Genomic DNA, 22,602 nt, shown 5'->3' with positions numbered 1-22,602 from the left:
TTTTGAAGAATATATATGTTTATAAAAATAGCAAGGACACAAGGCAATTGCATTTGCTTGTTACTCCCATGTCTAATGGATTATTTAGGATCCATGAAAAATGTGAGTCAAGCAGAGATGTTTTATGACGAAAAACAAAATCCTGTCTGGAATATTTCAAATCAGATTGGCTGTATGATCAGGTCCATGTATCACATGGAATCAGCAAAAATCATGAGGGCTAGGGCTTTGGCAGTCATATTCACCATTTAAATACATGCCCATTTGCATTAAAATACATTAACTTCATTAAGCAATTACTTATATCTTAATTAGAGAGGGACATTAGGTTTGCAAACAGTGAGGGGATTTTCACTGATAACACGCAATCATTTATTGGAAGTCTGCTCTGCCTTATTTCAGCTGGGAAAGTCGCTGTTTTAAAAACTGATTTCCAGCTGAAAATACTGGAGTATGACTTTAAATATTTGGCAGGGAGTCAACCTTTGTCAGCCAGAGGTGTATGAAACAGCGTGACGTGCCTACATCACAAAATGCCTCTTTCTTGCTGTTTGCAGTGTAGCTGTAGCCATGTTGGTTCCAGGATATGAGAAGGCGGGTGACGTAATATCTTTTATTGGACCAACTTCTGTTGGTGGAAGAGACAAGCTTTCAAACTGCACAGTGCTCTTCTTCGGGTCTAGGGAAGGAAATCAGAGTGTCTGAGCTAAATACAATTTGGGACAGATAGTTAAGCATAAGGGGTAACTGTGATGCTTTGGGGGTTCACCCAGACCACTAAGAGGTTGTGTCACCACCTGCCTTACAACTTGGGGGTTCTTCTATGCTGTGCAGCTTTGGCTCAGATTTCTGACACCAGCAGCCTGCTTTCAGCACAACTGCCTCATCCTGGCTTCCACCAGCCTAGTTATTCCTTGCAGGGTGATGCCAATACTGCTTCCAGGCCCAAGTCTCTCCAAAACCGTCTCCCCTGCAGTGATCAGTCCCTCTCACTGTAGTACTAATAAAACCTTACCAAGGTCACTATTCCTTTAAAGAGACAGTACACAGCACCGGCCTGTTAGTTTGACTGAGGTTTTTACTCTTCAGTTTGAAACACTGCACTGAGATGGTTGTGTAATAAAACAAGATTACATTTATTAACAACAACAACAAAACCCAGATATTTAAGTGATACCTAGTTGAGGGAATTGAGCTAGACATGGCTTAAACAAACAAAAGTAAAAATATGCTTCTAAGGTGAAAACCTAACTTAACAAATGAGAGTTTTGTTCAGGGTAATTTTCTCATTACAGTTGTTCTTCCAGCATGACTGGCAAGTTCTCAGCCAGGATCCAACACAGAGCTCAAAGCGCTTGCTTTCTTTGTCTCTTCAGGTGAACGATACCAAAATGACCTTTCTCTCTGCTTAAACCCTTGAAGTTTTATCTTTGTTTTCAAAGTCAGGAAGCCCTCCTGGGGGCTCGGCTTGCTGTTTCCACTAGGGAGCTGTTGCCATGTTAAATTTTGCAGTCTCCTCCCCCTGTCATCATAGTTAAGTGGTTGCGGCGCTACATACTAGTTTGACGGCTTTGTTTACCTTTTTCGTAAAAGTACTTTCATTGTCTCTCTTTGCTCAGTTTATATTGGAGACGCATTCAAGCATGCAAGTCCACATTCCTTTGTCTAGTGTGGGGTGATTTAAGCCCTACCTGCCAAACATATGTTAAGTACATATTTCTAGTACATATTTATAATTTTTCATATATCACCCATACATACACCACATAATAATATTAATGACCAGCAAGTTACCAGTTTGCACATGATATCTTACATGGCAGCTTTTAGAGAAGGATGAGGACAACAGTGAGTTGGGGTACACTGAGTCGGGCCAGCTGAGACTCAACTAAATACCAGAGAGCCCCTTTCCATCTGGCACTGGAGTACTGTTAGGGTCACACTAACACATGTTGTAGGAGGTCACTTGAAATAGAGTGGACAATAAGTGTGGGTGAACACTTTTCACAAAATAATCACTCCATATCTGATCTTTCAATACTCACCCTCAAAGGAAAGCTGCACAACACCTTCAGAAGGTGAGCCTGGGAACTTAAATTTATGACGCTGCTAGGCACTAAAAACCATGGACTTAATAGAGATATTGGTTTCATGGTTCATTACAACAATCTGTAACACACAACGCATATTGGGGAGCTATACTAGTACCCATGGCAGTTCCCATGGTTTAGACAAAGTGTTTGTTGTTGAATGTAAAATTGTTATGGGTAAGGATGAAATGGATGAGTTTGGCGATGTGTTTGGGGTGGATATCTGAGGATTGTCCATTTTCTTGTAAGTATTTGAGGCAGGCAGCTATCCTGTCATTACATGGGATGCTGGTGTAGAGAGAAGTGACATGCATGGTGGCAAGGCTGAGGGAGGTTGTTAAAGTTGTGGAGTTTGTGGAGGAAGTTGGTTGTGTCCTGGAGGAAGCTGGCCCTTTGTATGGTGAATGGTTTTGAGGATAGTTTCTATGAGTCCTGATATTCCTTCAGTAAGAGTGCCGTGGCCAGATATGTATAGACACCCCTGAATTCCCCATCTCCCCCCGCACAGTGGTCAACTAGTTACATGTAATATTGCCAATTTAGTTGTTTTACAACCCCACTTGTAAATTCAAACACCCCCTCTAATTTCAATTCCTGGGAAGGATTGAGTTCCCTTGTTTGTGTATCTTGGGAAGTATGCAGAAGGTCCCTGGGGTAGGCTTTTTTGGAGGGAATGAATTTATAAAGTTTCTCTTGGAGTGGTCTGGGGAAGGATTTGATGATATCCTTAAATTCCTGGGTAAACTGTAGTGTGGGGTCTTCTTTGATTTCTTTATAGTTGGTGGTGTTACCTACCATCCCACACTGTAACCCATATGGGGTATCATCAGACAACTACAACCTATACTTGATGAGGACCCCATCCCAAAATAAATCTTTCCTGAAATCCCTCTTCTAGCCTTCAAACAACCCCCCTATCTCTATAAGCTCATCATCAGAATCAAGTTCCCCACAGACCAGGACACACCAACCCAAAGCGGCACCAGACCCTGCCAGAACAAGAGATGCAAAACCTGCAGACTTATCTCCACTGTTACAATGATCAACACCCCCCATTCCACACCCTTCAAGATCCATGGGTCCTGTACATGCCTATGACAACATGTGGTGTATCTCATCCAATGCATTAAATGCCCCAGTAGCAACTATGTGAATGAAACCAGACAATTACGACACTCTCAAATGAACTGACACAGGAAAATGATAAAAGACAAAAAACAAAAGGAACGGCGAACCATGGCCACTGGGAACTGCGGGCAGCTGTGCAAATGTAAACTAACTGATGGGCCGCAGGTTGCCCACCACTGCAGTATATAGTACTATCATAAATACTAGTCATCATTGTTTATTTTTCTTAAACGTTTAGGCCAAGATTTTAAAAGACAGTGCCTAAATTTAGGTGCCTAAATAAATGTCCAGCTCTTCAAAATGTATAGTATTAATCAGCTCTCACTGAAATCACTGGGAACTATTGGTTATTCAGCATGTTTGAAAATCAAGTCATAAAGCATATAGGTGTATAAATATAGACTTAGGAAGCAATTTTTCTAAAATTATAGCCTTGAAGATTACATTTAATGCTCATAAATATAAAAACCATGCATGGTGTTGGCAAGTTTCCCCATATGGTCTTAAAAAGTTCTCTCAAAATCTGTATGTGTAAGTTCTCGTACAGGAGACTCGTGAGTAGAAACTGCCACCAGTATCAAAATGGACAGAACTATCTGATGGAGGGCCATGCTATGCAAAAACTAAATTAGAACTGGGCAATAGTGGAAAAAATACGCATAGCTATGTTTATGAAATCTGACTCTCAATATCAACTGACCATATTTATACCCCTTTTTGTTCACTTTTCTGTCCCTTCACTTAGGTAGGGTACAGAATGCATCACTCTCTCTCTCTCTCACACACACATGCACACAAAGTGTTGGTGACTGTGACCAGTAATTAAAGGAGATCAAAAGGGGAAGGGTAGCTGACTACTTTTTGTGGTTGTGTGTTTTAATGGATGATGACACAGTGTGACATTCTGCAAAACTAAGCATGGAAATATTCAGCATAAAAAGTTTTGAGTATACGGAAACAGGGTGTGACATAGAAACCATTTTACCAGTCTTAACTATACTGTGCAAGTTCATTATACAAGTGATACTGCTTCAACTTGTGTGATGGGAATAGCATGGGAAAGACACAAATATAATAATAGTTATAACAATTACATAATGTTAATCACATGCACACACTTTGCCCACACAGATGGATATATTTAGATTTCCAACTAGCTGTCCACAATGAATGCTGTTTATAAGTAACTTAAATCCCTAAATAATATCTGAAGTTGTAAAAGATCAATTAGCACTATTACCTAAGCCAGTGGTTTTCAAAGCCAGTCTGCCGCTTGTTCAGGGAAAGCCCCTGGCGGGCCAGGCCGGTTTGTTTACCTGCCGCATCGGCCGATCACGACTCCCACTGGCTGCAGTTTGCCGTCCCAGGCCAATGGAGGCGGCGGAAAGTGGCGGCCAGCACATCCTTCGGCCCACGCCACTTCTTGCCGCCCCCATTGGCCTGGAGCGGCGAACCACGGCCAGTGGGAGCCGCAATCAGCCGAACCTGCGGATGCGGCAGGTAAACAAACCAGCCCGGCTCACCAGGGGCTTTCCCTGAACAAGCGGCGGACCGGCTTTGAGAACCCCTGGTCTAATCTTTTCAAAGCAGAGCGAGTAATAATGTTTCAGAGGCTCAAATTAATACTGGAACTTTAACAGACGTCCATAAGGTAAAGAACGTATTATCCTGTCATTCAATAATAACAATGCTTTTCTTCAACGAAAGAATAAAGACTTTGGTATTTATTCTCATCTTGAAGAATCATGGAGTATTTTATGCACATACATCCCCACACATTAATCTGAAACTACATCCCTGTGGGCTACCTTTGCATTTGCCAGATGGAAGCTAAGTGTTAAATAAATGACACTAAGGGAAGCAAAATGAGTTTTACAAAGTAGTCTATTACTGTTATGACAACACTCTTTTACAGGTTAAATGAAAATACTCAAATATTTCACCATATGATGGAAAAGAGAAAAAAGTCAATGCAGAACCTGTTAATTATTCTGTGGCCTGATGGAGAAAGATACAATTAATCAAGACTGTTCAGTTTTTAAGGGATTGGGACAATATTGTGAGTTCTTTCATTGGCTAATCATGGCTCTTTGTTTGACAAGACTTAACCCTGTATTCCCCTAATGAGATTTATTTAAAAATTAAGATACATTTCTTTAGTTCTTTATGATGGACTGTGTACCATAAAGACATTTTTACAACAGTTTAAAGGTAACAGCCATTGTTATAAATGGACAGCTCCAAAGGCTGTCCTTGCTTCCAAAGAAACATGCAGGCAGTAGATTATGGTATATACTGGCATCACACATTGAAAATATCTGAAGAAATGAAAAAGAAAAAACTTTAATAGGCATTCAGACACTGATGCTGAGATGAAATCTTTGTTTAAGTATACAATTCAGGCCCAAGAAAAACAGTTTCCCACAGAGCAAATCTATCTAGGCTGCTGAAAACGACTGTACTTTACTAACCATTTGCAAGTGCTTCTTTGTGAATTACTGTACATGATGAACGCACAGCAAGAGGCAGTCTGGGAAACAAAATGCCAGAAATTCACTTGTCTGCAGGGATCTCTGACCTAATGTATAGTCCTCCTTTAGTCCTACATCTTCTGTAACTTCAGTGTGTCTCCAAACTGTATACTTAACCTTTGCTTTTACTGTGATTATTATAGGATACACACATGGTATTTATACTGAATAATCATAGGATTTTCATAGAAAGATATGATCACAGCTACCATGTAACTCTTGAATAACAGTTTGAAGTACAAAACAAAAGACTACTAAAATGCTGTTCTTTTATCTTTCAAGACAAAATTGCTTCCTTTACAAAAAAATGCTTATACGTATAATGATGGAAGCAGCTGGATGAGAACCTCTTTGGCTAGCAGAGATACTTAATATTGTATTTAAAATCAAATATGCTCTTTGGATCCAAAGCAAAAAATATTTGCACAGGAACTATGCTCTTTACATTTTCTTTTGCCACATGAATATTATGCAGCAAAATATATGTAACTACTGTGGAGTGTGTGTGTCACTCAGTACTCAGGGATGGTTTATACTCTTTGCATATATTCTCAAAGGATGCTTTTTTGTTGGAATTCAGTGCCTTTTTCTTGAAAATGACATTTTTTTAGACTTAATAAAAGTCTTGGCTAAATAGTATAAGATGCTAACTTCTAAAACGCTCTCTAAGTTTTCCACGGTGTTAAAAAGCTTGCCTGGGGAGGGAGGAAGAATGAGGAGTCTAAAATTAACTTCTTTGTAAGGACCCAGAATGCAAGATCATTTAATTTTTATAACTAATATAATGAGCACCTGGTAGAACCTATGATAGTAAAGATTAGTAAAAACAGTTTTCATTATAACCCCCATTTTCAAAAATGCATAACTTTTCGAAACAAACATTTTGTGTTGAAAATGTCCATGCTTAGCTCATCAGGAACACATGAAACTGTAGGCATGAAAAATCATGGATTCATGTTTTAAGGATCTGTCCACAACTTCTGCTGCATTTGAAAATATTCTTCAAATTCTACATTTTCATATGAGAGGTGAGGGGAAGACAGCTCAGATATAGATTTTGAATAATCAGTAAGGAGATGGTAGCTGAACATGCGTAAGTGGATGAGGTCACCTAGGGTTAAGAGAGGAAGGCAGGAGGAAGGGCTGAGCCTTGTAGAATACCAACAAATATGAGGTGGAGGAAGGAGGAACCTCATAGATTCTGGAAGAAGGGCAGAGAGATAGAAGAAGAATTAAGAGAGAACCAACTCACAAAGCTGACTGGTAGGATAGGTTGTTGATGAGGCAAAGACCAAGGATACCAAAACCTTCAGAGAGATCAAAGAGGATGAGGAAGGAGTAAAGGTCCTCCAACTTAGGCCTCAATCGTGCAATTCATTGCATGTGGTTAGACTGCTGTGCTCGCACAATGCCCCACTGAAGTCAACACATCATAGGAATGAGACCTTAGTCAGGAAGGGGTCACTTAGGCCCTGGTAAGAGCAGTTTCAGTAAAGTTCAGGGAGCAGAAGTCAGGTTGAAGGGGTTCAAGGAGGAATTACATATACATGAGATGAAGCGAGTTCGAGTATAAGGAATGAAGATAGAAAGAGTTACATGTTAAACAAAACAAAATACGCTTTCTAATGGCTAAGATTTAACAAGCTACAGTCTTTGTACACGGAAGATTTCTTATTAATCTTTTTCCTTTCCAGCCACGGCCGACTTTCTCTCAGTCAGGACCCTCCACAGAAGCACAAAAGGCTGCTTTCCCTTGTCTTCCTAGGTGAAAGATCTTTGCCTAAACAGGTTTCTCATCTATATTCAGTTTTCAGATACTTCAACCCCACATTGGTTGAACGACCCATCTTTCTCAGCTTGCAAGAGTTCTGTTCCATTGTGTCTGTCTAGTGATGAATGCCAAAGATGGCTTCTGTCCTTGCATATATCTTCCAAAGTTCAATTAATTTGTTTCAAGAGGACGGATGACCTCATACTTTTCTTCATTTCCTGTGGGTTTCCCATTCCTTTGTATGTAAATGGGGCTTCCATTGTTTTGATTCCACGATGCTTAATTTATGTAGGAGACAGGTAAATAGGTGTGACATTCCCTCCTCTCTGGGAGAGATCTGTTTTTCCCTTCACTTGGACACAGAGTGTAAAGCCTAATATCAATGAGTATCCACAATTCCTTATATAATGTCAATTCATACATTTTACCATGATATTAGTCACCAGTGTGTCACAGACTTTCATAAAACACCTCACTCGATAAACTTGTTTAATACAATCATATTGTAATTGGATTGTCTGTACCCCTATATTCACCCCTTTTATGGGACTATGATAAATTTTGTACAAAGTATGCATTGTGAAGTATCATTTTAAAACTCATAATTTGCTTATCACTATTGCCCTGGTAAAATATGTGTGGCAACATTACATGTAAAGTTATAGAATTCCTCTGTATGGTATTACAAGACATATTCCAAGTCGGGGGGGGGGCACCACAAACCAGTTTCCCAGGGACAAAAGGCTAGCCAACACCTGATCCAGTGTCAACAAAATCAAATGGACCATCACCTGGTTAAGTGGCCATTCTTTGACAGGAAAGAGAATGTGGGTGCAAATCTACATCCTGAAAAAGAAACAGCTGGGGGTTCCTGTCCACGCAGACTTCCTGTTTCCTGAACCTTAGCTGGAGATGATTCTTGAAGAAGAGAAAGAACTATAAATGGAGAGAGGAGGTGCCCCAAATTATCTGTTCCTCCTTTCCTCCCTACCCCTGGCAACCACAAAACCTGGAGAACAAAGGAAACAGCTTTGGACTGGAGGAGGTATCCTGACTGAAAGAATTCAGCCAATAAGACTCTAGATCGTGGTCAGAGAGACCTTTCCTTTGAATTTACTCTAACTTGTTAAGTTAGGCAATAGTTGTGATTTACTTTTATTTTCTTGTAACCACTTCTGATTTTTATGCTTCATTGCTTGTAATCTTAAAATCTATCTTTCTGTAGTTAATAATCTTGTTTATTGTTTTCTCTAGACCTGTGTGTTTGTGTGTTTGTATTGAAGTGTTTGGGAAGTTCCATTTGAGATAACAGGATTTGTTTCTATTAATAAAATGACAAATTTTATATGAGTTTGTATTGTCCAGGAGACTGCTGGGCAGTACATGATGCACATTTCTGGGGGGAAGTCTGGACCTGGGAATTTGCTGGTGTTGCTCTGCAGTATAATTCAAGGATGGCTGGCTGTAGCATTCTTGCAGTATAATTTATATGCTGGAGGCTGTGCGTGAGCAGACTAGGAACGGTGGCTCTCACAGCAAAACAGTGTGAAAAGTGCCCCAGATTGGAGAACTGAGGGGACACAGTTGTTCATCAGTCCAGATTGTACTCTCAGTAATGTCACATGTATACAATCAGTTGATTCAATTGCTTATCACTTGAGGTTCTAACCCCCCTGCCTTTTGTAGCTCAGATAAAGTTTCTCTTGCCTGCTGGAAGCTGTCTCTGTCCCATTTGTTAGCTTGATAGTTTTTTTTATCTAATATGCAACTGGATCTTCATTGTCTCTGCCTGATGACTGGGCCAGCCAGAGAAGCAAATACACATTCTTTTGTCTAGGGCAGATCTGTGTGCCAACTCCCCCTGACATGCCTGGTTTAGACACACTTTAGTTATAATTTCAGCATATCTCCATAACTCTCAATAAACACTGTGTACATACATCATACAAGAATATTAATGATCAATGAATTATTAATTTTCCAATGACACATTACATGACACCTTTTAGATACAGATTATAACCACAGTGAGTTGGGGTACACTGAATTGGTCGGGCCAGCTGAAACTCATTACCTGATACCAGTGAGCCCTGGCCCTCTGGCACTGGGATGCTCTTAGGGTCACAAAACTTGCATTTTTGCTCTTTATCATTTGAGAATACCAGCTTCTGCCTCGTACTTGAGTTTTGAAACATACTGTGATCAAAATATACTGAGAAGTGGCCTGATGACCTGTACGGAAGAAAGTGGCTTGGTGGGCTATGGATAGAAGAAAAGAGGGAGAGCAGGTGAAAAATGAGAAAAGTTATGAGCAACATCCATATCTGTTAGTCTTAAAGGTGCCACAGGACTCTCTGTTGCTTTTTACAGATCCAGACTAACACAGCTACCCCTCTGATACTTGACATCCATATCTTGGTGCATCTTGGCCTTGGAGTGTATTTAAGTTGGTATATGCTTATAACTTTATAAATAGGAAGCAGCCTCAAGTTAGCACTATAGTAAGTAGAAAGAAGAAAAACTAAAAAGGAGAAATGTTCATTTCTTAAAAATAGGGATGAAGTAATCAACACTTCTGAGGAGGAAAATAGTCACATGTACTGTATATGGCTGGTAAATTGATTGGTATCTTGCTATCAGTTTTACCATATCTTCTTTAGAAGTATGCCATTTATCACTGATTTAAGCATATTCATTTTCTGTTAGCAAATTTAGCCCCAACTCCTGATGAACTGCAAATACAAAAATAAGTGATGATGAATCATGCATGTATTTCCTATAATGGGAATTTATATTCTGCTGGGTGCCAACACACACACACGCTTTCCACATTAGGAAAGTAATTTAAATTTGCTCCATCATCAATGAAAAAAATCTATTCATAATTGCACATATATTTTTAAACATTATTCAAGAAATGGGGTTGATATGACCACCAAATAAGGTGAATGTATAGGGAAAAAGTGGAGTTGTATACCTGTCTATACGGTAGTATAAAAAACTCATCCTCCTGCATGTAAACTAATCAGAATCACAGATGAGCTGGGTGCATACGTTCAATATACTAGCTAATACTTCCTATTATATATTGAATAAAAATGAAACTACCACAAAACTGTTTTATCAGAGTATTTTGGTGGCATGGTAACAACTCCATATTTAAGGCAGCATTAATCTTTTGACTTTGGGAGGACTTTAAAACCTCTCTGTAGCTCCCAGGTTCAGCTTCAGCCAGCAGTTCTTCATCCATGAACTGACCTAATGCAAGTACTGGGACATCTTGGGGGTAGAGGTATGGTCATATGTGATGAAGGATAGGTAGAGCTGTGTGTTATCTGCATATTGCTGGCACTTTAGTCCTTGCATCTGACAAGTTCACCTAGTCACTGAATGTAAATGTTGAAAAGAACCAGAGAGAGCATTGATCCTTGTGGGATTTATTGGTGGAGGTCCAGTTTCCCATCACTATTCTTTGGGTGCATCCCTTCAGGAAGAACTCAAACATTTAGTGCACTACCCTGGACTCCTGACACCTGTCTCAAGTAGGGCTTGAGGATTTACAAAGACCAAAAAAATAAAATAAATAAAAGCCAAGAAAAGGAACCCTCTGGAGTAAGAGACAATAGTCTATAACTATATAAGTGATAAAGAGAGAGCACAAGTTGTCATCATTGCAGAGGAGAGACTCTGTCAGGAGGGGTGTCTCATGAAAGGTAGATCTGAGCTTTCTGAACTAGACAAAAGCTGTAAGGATTGACTATTGGGTAAGAAGTACCTTATTAGATAGGAAATAACTTGCTAATAAGTGTAGGCTATTGATTGCATTTTATGTTTTTCTTTTACCTGGAACCTTAATTCCAAACCCTTAATACTTGCTTTTATTTCAATCTCTGTCTCAAGCTCCATTAAATAAACTTCAATTTGGTTTTACTATAAACCTAAGTGCATAGATGCTGACGCTGTGGGTGCTCCAGGGTTGGAGCACCCATGGGCTGTGCTGATCAGCTCCTCCCCCTCCCCCGCAATGCCTCCCGCTCACGGAGGATCAGCTGTTCAGCAGCAGGCAGTAGGTAGTGGGAGGGTAGAGGGGAGGAGTGAGTGTGTGGTGTGCTCGGGGGAGGGGGCAGAACAGGGAAGGAAGAGGCGGGACGTGGGTGGGAAGAGGCGAGGCGGGAGTGCAGCCTGGGGGGAAGGTGTGGAGTGGGGGCAGGGCCTGGAGTGGACCGGGGATTGAGCACCCCCCAGGAACTCAGAAAGTCGGCACCTCTGCCTAAGTGCCTTGTGCTAAGGAGACTGGAGAAATAGGACTCACTGCTTTCATGGAGGCAGCAGACAAGTGTACATTGCGGGTGTCCAGAAGAGAAGAGACGGGGCACTCGAGTGTAACAAAGTGGGATGTGTAAATTGATAGTCTGAATTGGGAAAGAGCTGGGTTCCTGGAGGCTGGATAGGAGCGCCTGTGTTACCAACCGCCATTGGGGAGGGTCTCCCCTGGTGGGCACAGATCAGGCAGTCTCGTGCTGTAAGCAGGTGATAGTGATCCACACCAGATACCTTGGGTAACTCTGAAAAGTGTCACAATGGAATAACAATTAAGGGGGCAGGATAGAAAAAAATACAGAGCTCTCTCCAAATATATTGTAACAGTGCAGTAAGCAAGTACAAGTAATAGTGAAACTCTGTTAAGCTAGTTGGCATATACTTGCTTAAAAGCCTATTTAGAAAAACATATATTATTCCAGAAATCTACATGCAGGCTTCATGTGATGGTACATCTAAACTGAATAATTTTGTTTTAAATTCTCTCTTTCAAAAAAGAAAAAGAAAACCCAAACTATACGTGAGGACATTTTCCAATACACTTCCTGTAAGATGGAAGCCTTCCAAGATTAAAGTATGCCTCTTAACCAGCTTCCTTTATATTCTAGTGCCACTGTCATTGCATTTCTATGACAAATGAATTAGACTTGAATATTGGGAGAAAAAAGGGAAAAAAAGAAAGAGAGGCGCTCTACATTTCAACGAGCCACCTATAATATACACTGGATTAATTTCCCTCTCTCCACAGGAATTGCATTGCTGTGACAGGTGAACTGTTCTCTGAGCGGGGCATGCTGCCCCTCTAACTAGCTCAGTGGTTCCCAAACTTGTTCCGCAGGTTCGGCCGATCGCGGCTCCCACCGTTCGCTGCTCCAGGCCAATGGGAGCTGCTGGAAGTGGCGTGGCTCCCATTGGCCTGGAGCAGCGAACCGCGGCCAGTGGGAGCCATGATCGGCCGAACCTGCTGACGCGGCAGGTAAACAAACTGGCCCGGCCCGCCAGGGGCTTTCCCTGCACAAGCGGCGGAACAAGTTTGGGAACCACTGAACTAGCTCTACTGTATCTTATATTTTAAATATCCATTTTTAATTCCACTCCCATTAACACAAAAGGTTTATAAGATTGATGAAGGTAAATATGAACTGGATAATTTTCTATCTAATAGCCATCATGGAAGTACCAGAATATCAATGGAAATATTTTACTATTATTTATTCTGGTCCTGCTCATAATGTGCTAGGTGCTGTCCATATACATAGAAGACACAGATCCCAACCCTGTGATGAGTCTGTTGGGCAGACCCTTGAGTGCACGCAGTTCCATTGCCTTCAGTAGGGCTCTGTCTGGGTGCTCATTGCAGGATCAGAGCCACTGTCCTGTCTCCAAAAAAAGTTACAGTTTAATAGGACAAGCAACATACCAAGGGCAGGGAAGAGGGATACAGTGAAAATATCTGTAGTTTTATACACATTTCACCTATCGTGATTATTTATACATTTTTAAATATAAAGAAATAAAATATTGGCTACACTACACCATCCCCCTCAGACTATCCAGTAGTAATTGGCTAGTTTCTTGTAGGCCTCAAAGCAAAAGTAAGTTTGAAAGAAGGCTTTGAAGGAGGAAATGATAATGACTTTATTATGTTGATCATCTCTGCAATGATGCCTTAATATTTTACATCCCTTATGATACCTCTGACAGCAGAACACTTCTGAAAATAGAATTACAGTCCCAACTGAATGTTCTCTATGTAAGTATTAAAAAAAATCCACATATACTTCATGTTTAATTTTGTTATGCAAGCACCACAGGGCTTGGAGAGACGACTATCTACAAGAAAAGATAATGAGTGTGATGTCGTTTATCCAGATAAAAAGATATTGTAGGTCTATATATACTTATCTATATTTGCCTTAGGGTGAGAATCTCTATGTTTCATCTTCCTGCTAGCAGCATTGCTGGTGCAGCTAGTCTCCTGGGAAAGAAAAAGGCGCTGCTATTTTTCCCCCTCCCACATAGCCAATTACTACAGGGTTCTTTCTTTAAAAAAAGAGAGCAAATTTCCAGTCCCTTCTTTAAAAAATGATAGTAATGTAATGATTTGCATACAAAAGCACTTTAATATTTGTACTGTAGTGCATCTGGCAATTATCTGACGAGATATAGCAGTCGTTTCAGCCATTTGCCACAGGCTTGACATTAGTGAGAATAGTAAAAAGCATTCAAATCTACAGAAAAAAAGGGATATTCCAGTTTTCTACCAGCTACCTTGAACATACTTCACGTTTAATTTCACCCTGTTGCCACAAGCACTGTGTTGTTATGACAGCTGATCTGCCATGGAATAGCTGTAAAAGAAAATCAACAAAGGGTCGCTTCAGCGACTTTCAGTGCAATTTACTGGCGCTTGTATCTTGCGGCTGCTGCCGCCTGTCGGGGTAATGACACATGATGGGTGATTAAAGTGCAAGTCCTTAAATCAAAGCTGTGCCGATGGTCTGAAGAGGCAGCAAACAGCACTCAGAGCTTGTTCATTTCTCATAGTGGGAGGACCTCATTAGAATAAAAAGGGGCCTGTTATACTAACAAGAGTGCGTATTTGTGTCTAGGGAACCTTTTCTTGTTTTCAAGATTTATCATAGCTTTTCTCTAGCTTCTCCCAGACTGCATTAAAAAATAAAAGTACTACAATCCATCAACATTTACTTGAAATTAGAACAGAGGCTCCCAATAGTTCGTTTATACCTACATATTTCAACAATGATACACCCATCTTTTGGCCAGGAAGGTGGGGTAGAAAAAGGCAAGGCAATTGGGAATGGCAAGAAAAAGGCACTTTTTGGGTGTATATGCTGCTTTTGGTTCAACTGAATTAATTTTTTATTATTTTTCGTCTTTACTTACTCCATTGTTCTGATGAGATGTTTAAGTCATTGAACTATGGAGTCTCCCTTTTCCATTGGCCAGAATCTCAGCCCTCTCTGCCTAAGGTGGCTGCAATAGATAAGAAATTTTAAACTTTGGCTCAAGATGGCAGAACATAGAAGGAGAAAATAATAAAACACAGAGTGTACAACCGGAGTTTTGTCATGGAAAACACTATTTATTGAACATGGAAATGCAAAATATGAAATAAGGCCAGATGAAGAAATATCAGTCAGAATAGTTGGGCTTGTTCACAGTGAACTTGACACCATGAGACAACTGTTCTTCCTACAATGGATTTTTGAACATGCTACGGATGGTAATTTTTATCTTCCTTTACAGCACACCATGGGTGATTAGTTGGAGTTACTTTGCTGAGGTAAGCACACTGAATGCTCCATTATCATCCACTGGCTTTACTGCAGGAACAAGGGGTCACTGAATGAAATTAATAGGCATTAGGTTAAAAACAAACAAAAGGAAGTACTTCTTTACACAACACACAGTAAACCTGTGGAACTCGTTTCCAGGGGATGTTGTGAAGGCCAAAACTATAACTGGGTTCAAAAAAGAACTAGATAAGTTACTGGAGGATAGGTCTATCAATGGGTATTAGCCAAGATGGTCAGGGACAGAACCCTATGCTCTGAATGTCTCTGACCTCTGATTGCCAGAAGCTGGGACTGGACAACGGGGATGGATCATTTGATAACTGCCCTGTTCTGTTCATTCCTTCTGAAGCACCTAGCATTGGCCACTACTGGAAAACAGAAAACTGGGCTAGATGGACATTGGGTCTGACCCAGTATGGCCTTTCTTATGTTATTATGTAGGTATTTTGGTAAGACAAACTCATTTAAGTGTGTCTTTATCCTGCAGGGTAAAGGTACACAAAGGAGGACAGGTGTATATATATTTTTCACCTATGACTACTGCAATGTCTCAGTGATATGGTAGCGTGTTACCTTTCAACAGTGGAAGATATAGTTTCACGGGACTCAGAGTTCCCTTATATAAGCCTCCATTTGTTCTTCTTTGTGTTTTTGTATTTAATTATCATCATTTCTTTGTATTGCAGTAGCACCTAGAGCCCCCAATTGAGATCAGGGCCTCGCCATGCCAGGTGTTGTACACACAGAGTGAAAGAATGAAAGACAACCTTGCTGTGAAGAGCTTACAATTGAAATGGAGTTACCAGATATAGGGTGGGAGGGGAAACAGACACAGAGAGGTGAAGTAACTTACCCAAGGTCATACAGCAGGTCAGAGGAAGAGTAGGGACTAGAACCCCAGGCTCCCAACCCAGGGCCCTAGCCACTGGGCAAGGCTGCCTATCCCAGGCTGTTTTCTTCTCTGTTCTGAGCTCTTGTCACAGATCTCTAGCAGGGTTTAGCTAAAATATTTAAAGTGGGGTAGCTTAGCATGATAACTATTATCTGCGATTAATACATTCATGCTGGAAGGATGCGTGAGTCTGACTCTAGGGTACAGCTTTAGGTTTATGTATTAATCATGTATAATGCAAATTGTCAAGAAGTGTATTTGAGAGGAAAGTGAATGAAGTGATTTTATTGGTAGACAAGTCTTGCTGGATGTGTTTTGGTGTTCAGATTAAATGTCACCAGTCTCCCGGCTGGCACGCAAATGAGTGATGGATTTAGGAAGGATCAGGGAAATCATGGCTGAATCCAGTTGACGATTTGAATAGGAACATACCGCAGATTACTTCCTATGTTTTATACTGAAGCTTGGCTCCCATTAGAAATTATTACCAAACTGTTTTAACGTGTTATACACGCTCTAGTTTGGATTCAGATGAACCAATCTGTGCAGTTAGTTTTTGAATGGCGCCCATTTTAAACAGACATCTCTTCTCCTATGACTCCTGGACAACCTTCAATTAACTTTAGTCCTTCCCTCAACTTGAAAGGCTTCTTATCCTCTGTAGAATTTCCTTAGAATCCCATAATTCCAACCACCACTGGAAAAAGTCCATTTCTGGATGCCTTCTTTCAGGGCTCTCTCATTGGGTTTTTTCACATTTTATATATCCTGGCACATGTGAAGTTTGAAAATTGCATATGTTGAGCCCAGCAGAAAGACAGTCATACCCGATGGTAATCTTCAGATGGACTTATCAAATGGTAAAGAGATGGACAATAATTGCTAGGCGTAGACTATGTTTTTACGGTTCTCAGTCTAGCCCTTTGGCTGCTGCTCCAATATCCACTTTGGAGGCTCTTTCTCCTCCTCACCCTCGGTTGATTTTCCTTGGGGCTCTGTCCTTTGGTACCATCTCTCTTCCCTGTATGCTTATTCCTTACGCAATCTCCATCAGTCATGCAGCTTTAGCCATATTGTCTGAGGTGAATCATCTTACAACAAATCCCATTTGGAGCGCTAAATAATATAAATACATATCTGGAATTGCCACCAGGTGCTAGCAAGGTTGTTTTTTAGCCTATATGAACTGCATAGTAAGTCTGTTTATTTGAGAAAAAATGAGGAAGAGGCAATAAACCAGGAAAGTATAGTAGTTCAAATGTTCATTCTAGCCAGTTATAAACTTCCAATAAAAACACTTATCTTATGTTAACACTTACTGTAAATAGGGAATAACTTTGCATACTTGATACTAGAAATGATGGAAGAGGAAAGAATCCAGTCTTTCCAAAAGATGAGATTTATCTCAGTTAATATAGAAGACGTCTCTGAAAGTGTTAAGGTAGACAAAGGAGAAAATGGAGTAGACAGAAACACTCATTAAAAATGGAAAAAATAACCTGTGTATAAGATTATTATTTTTAATTCATGGTTATACTTTCAATGGTTGGCATATGTGTACATATGTTGCTAGTCATTCAAGAGATAGGCTAAAAAGGAGGGGTGGAAGAAACTACCCCTTATGTCTCCTTTTCAGAGTGGTTTCAAGAGCTCAATGACTTTATGTCTGTATTAAGCCACTTATTTCTTTCTCAAGTGATCTGAGATGCTACGGTTTGGTATACAGATTGAAAATCTATATAGCGTGTCAAGGAATACGGGGAGGGGGAAAGGAAGCTGATTTGTCACAAGGAATCTTCAAAGAAAATAAGTAGCGAAATATTTGTGTTAATCTTTTTGAATTTTTGAAAGGATATTCCGTTCTAACCCTGTCACCCAGAAATCACTACCTGTAGCATATTTTATCCCCTTCTGCCTTTGAGTAAAAGGAGGCAGTTAGGGTGAACACATGGAGCTGGGCAAACATGTTATGCAGGATCAGTTAATGACTAGCACAGTGAATTTCACTGAGGAAATCTGAGGCTTTCATCTAGTAGCAGGGATTTCCCTGAGGACTACAGCATAGAAGCCAGTGTGTGACAGAGTGGGAAAGGGAGCAAGAATAATCACAGGGGAAAATAAAGCAACATACAAACAATAGAATACATCTGGAGAACACCACATAGGTATAGGGTCTCCTTTGGAGTGACAGCAGTTTATTACATTTCAACCATAATAATCCCTATTATAACTGGGGATTCAGCCATATCATAGGCACACAACTGCACTATTCTACTGATGTCACTCCAGAAACCAGATTGCCCTTAATGTATGTTTGATTAAAGCTAAATCTGAATCTCCTTTAAGCATATACCCACATACAAACAGTGTATGCTATAGCTGCTTTACTAATCCCATGCTGGGAACAGTATGTGTGTGAGTGTGTATGTGTGAGAGTGCATGCATGTGTGTGTTTGCTATCTTAGAGCCAGAGGGGTTTTCATTAGATTCAAACAGTAACTAACTCTCCAGGGAGGCCCCTGCTCTTATTTGATAAGGGATGCTCTTTTATCACACATGAAACTGCATGCAGTGATCAGACAGGCACTGTGCAGAGCTGCCAACAAGGGAGAAGCTGCTTTTCTATAGCGTATAACAGAAATGTACTGCTACTGTAGTTGAAAACTGGTCCAAAAAATGGTCAATTACAGAAGCATGGGAAACTGGTGTTAAAACCTGATTTATGAAAACCATTAGTAATTGCTCATATTTTTGGTTTTGGAAATTTTGGATATCACATTACTCTGGTCATTTCTGCAGTGATCAGGAAAAATGGTCCCCTCCTTCGTACCAATCAGTGTGTCACTTTTGGCAAAAAAACTAGAGCGTGGAAGATGTTTGAGGCTATAAACTAGCAGTTGTAATAAGATTCACACTAGTCTTTGCAATCCATTTACAACAATCTGCAATTCTTGGTATTCAAAAACTGTACATCCTAGACTACAGATCCAATGAAGAATTAATAATCTGGATTTCCCCTCCCTTTCAGGGAAAAATACCTTTTTACTTTCAAGGATAGCCCCTGTGTCAAGACAATTGACATCCAGAACTCCCAAAGCATTCAATCAATCTGTGAAATACAACAGACATGAAAGTGCATGCTGTCCCTGGCGATCTCCAGCAACGCTGTTCTAATAAGTCAACAAGGAATGTTTGAAGGATGGTGTGTGCTGGTGTGTCACTATTTTCTGTACCTCTCTATGGTGAGGAAATGTGTCAACATTGTGACTTCCTCTGGAATATATCTGTGACATTGATAAACTAGCTCTAGCCAAAACCATAGGCCGATTCACTTGTATGTGAATATCAAAGAAGGGTTGAGTGTTAGTATGTGTTCAAACTAATTCACTCGTATGCTAATAGAGATCAAAGGGGGGGATGTTGATTGTATTGTTTTTGTCTGTCTATAGCCTGTAGTTTGCTATTATATTACTTCTACATTATGTATACCATGTAATTAAATAACCCTAGATCAAAGGTGTGTTAAATGAAGAGTGTATTCAGGTGTTAGAACTTCATGAAAACTAATGGACTGTTAGGTGTATTGTTCTCATTATCTATTCAAAGGAAGGCCCACGTGGGTACAAAAGCTGTCAGCTAGCATTCTGTGTGAAGTTATAAAAGATGGATTCTAGGAAAGATCCTTCAACTCTGGACTGTTTTGGATTCCATCAGAGTAGAAATACTGAGGGAGTGGACAGAGATCCCCAGAGTTATATTGGGTAACCCTGAAAGACTTTTGGAGACTAGCAGATTACCAAATCTCTGCTATCATTTTGGACTTACAAACGTAGACTCGCCTGTTAGTGTATTTTACCTATTTTAACCTCTCAATAACTCTCATTTCTTTTTCTTAACTAGTAAACCTTCAGTTATTTTACTAGAGAAATTGGCTGTCAGCGTTGTCTTTGGTGTGAGATTGAGACTATCCATTGATCTGGGATAAGTGACTGACCCTTTGGGGTTGGGAGTAACCTGACGTGATGTGATGTTTGGTATAGCGACCAGTATCACAAAATCCACCAGTCTGAGTGATCAGATAGGCTGGAGTGCTTAAGGGGGCTGTCTGTGACTGCATGGTAAGACTGTTCTAGTGATCCAGGAATACACATTTGTTACTGGCTTGGTGAAATCTAATTATAGAACATACCACCAGTTTGGGGTGTCTGCCCTGTTTTCTGACAGCCTGACCTGAGATTGGCACTTTCGGTTGTGAGCCACTCCAGACAGCATGACAATATCATCATCTCTATATTCTCACCTGTGTTTACGTTAAAAGAAGTTGTGTAGCTATTATTATGAAAATGTATTGTTTGTATTATTGTAGCACCTAGGAGCCCAAGTCACGGTCCCAGGCCCCATTGTGCTAGGACCTTTACAAACACAGAACTACAAACACAGATGTTAAAAATTGTCCCTCCTGCCCGCACAGTAAAGAAGATATGTTTAAGCCCCGTAAAGATCTCAGATCAGATAGAAAAGGCTTTGACCAAATCTTTTGCAGAAGTAAATATGTATGTGTTTTCTGAAAACAATCGACCAATGACCAATTTAAAATAAATATAATAACTGCAGTACCTTGCAAATTAGTCCAGGAATTCTTCATCCTTCTTCTCGGCCAATCTTGGGGTTTGATAGCAGATACTCATAGTATTTCTCCTTCATTATTCATTCCTTGTCCTTACCCAAAGAATGTTCTCACCACATTCTTCACTGTTGAACTATAAGTAGTGTCAACGCTCTGCCTTTTCATCGGTTTTTTAACTCTCCTAAATAAACCTTACCCAGCTACACTGACATTCCAGTTACAAGAATATGCAATTGAATTTCAATGTTATCAGGAACAGGGAGGTAACAAACAAACCTCTGTAACTCAGCTTTGGATCAAAAAGAATTGCTTTTAGTTCTTACTTTTAACAGTGAGGTACATGGACTTGCTGACGTCTGCGCCCACATCATTGCTGACCTTGCAGAGGTAGTATCCACTGTCTTCCTCCAGCACATGTTTAATCAACAAGGAGCCATTTGTGAGAAGCTGGATACGGCCATTCAAGGCAATGGGCTGGAACTGGGGGACCCCAGCACCTACAGCAGAACCCAAAAGATTAATCAGCAGGGAAGAGGTGGGGAAAGAAGAATTTGTTTAAAAGACAGCAACAACAGCTACTTATTATTACAGGCTAAATTCAATTAAAATGAAATGTTGCTTTCTGGGGCATTATAACCATCTACAGAACAAACTGAATGCCTTTTGCCAAAACTAAAGTCATTCAATGGAAAGAAACAAAAGTCTTATCTTATCAGTTATAACTGTAGTTACAATTCACTACAAGGTAGGGGATGGAGGCGGAGGGAAAAAGGAGTGAGAGGGAGAGAAAGATTTGCAGAGAGCTCCTGGGTAAAAAGCCACATTTGTTGTACATTTAGTGGCTGATAAATTATTCAAAATTACAGCTGAACAGCCACAAAGTCTGCATTCCTTATGCGTATACCAAATGAATTCCTTATGATCACGAGGGATGTCTATTGTAGTAAACATGGAATGCTCAAGGGACTTTAAGGATCTTGTTCACTAAACTCATGGTAGCATGTGGACAAGCACATCAGTGAATATTTCCTCCTGCAACTGACAGTCTGATCACACATAATCTCTGAGTCACTGTGTTCTGGGACAGCATTCAGCTTGGTGCAAGAACACATCTAACTGCAGGTGCAGTTTGCCATTAAAGAACTATAGTTGGTGCACAACTCACTCAGAACATGCCCTGGTCACTTTTCTATCAACAGTGAAATGAGGCCTTGAACCAAATACAACTCTGATGTAACTGCATTGCAGTCAAGAGAGTTCAGCAAGGACGAATTTAGCTCATTGATCTCTGTTATGAGGGAATGCTGAGATGGAGTTGTTGATATTCATCTCCTTCAGAAAATCCTTACTTCTCAAGGTTAGATTTACAGTATTGTATAACACCCTCCTGCATGTGTCCATTATATTCAGTTTATTTCAGATATATTTATTATTTGCTAATGGGTATCCCTTTCTAATAGTACATATTCTCACAGGGTCTGCATGAGGCCTACGCTGTGCTTAAGTCCCACTCTTTTGCTCTATTTTGATTCCATTCACCAGTGCTGTAGTGTTATTCCCCAAATTGTGGCGTCTGGGGTGGCACAGTATTGAGGTGTGCATGTAAGTGGAGGACAGCTTTGCAGCCCCACGCTGACTTGCGCAGAGCATTCCTTGGCTGGACATCAGGCAAAACAGGTATGATGCTCTTAGATAATTGTTACTTTTTAAATTGTTTTTATGGGTCCTAGATACCACAGTGATGGGTGAATTTTATATGCATTAGATTAGATTAGACTGAGTACTGTAATATACTGGGATGTCTAATACCCGATACCAAACATTCTATTACCAGCATCAGTTATGCAAACAGAAGCCAGCTTAATAATATTTTTTGGACTGAAACAACCATCTCAAGATAAATCTATGATATCTGCAAATACG

General features: G+C 40.2%; 1 protein-coding gene across 2 annotated transcripts in view; it reads right to left on the bottom strand.

Moving 5' to 3' along the window:
* Positions 1-22,602, bottom strand: part of LOC112117098 (Down syndrome cell adhesion molecule homolog) — a 508,166-nt gene that overhangs the window by 171,025 nt on the left and 314,539 nt on the right. For both annotated transcript variants that reach the window (XM_029911462.1, XM_029911464.1), the window contains exon 9: positions 21,003-21,176. In XM_029911462.1, coding sequence (XP_029767322.1) covers positions 21,003-21,176 — 174 coding nt within the window. The remainder of the gene's footprint in view (positions 1-21,002; positions 21,177-22,602) is intronic.

The sequence above is a fragment of the Terrapene carolina genome, unplaced genomic scaffold (assembly GCF_002925995.2).
Source record: "Terrapene carolina triunguis isolate 2854851 unplaced genomic scaffold, T_m_triunguis-2.0 Scaffold30, whole genome shotgun sequence".
Classification (NCBI taxonomy): Eukaryota; Metazoa; Chordata; order Testudines; family Emydidae; genus Terrapene; species Terrapene triunguis.
Note: the sequence above shows the minus strand (reverse complement) of the source record. Positions and strands in the feature narration are given on the sequence as shown.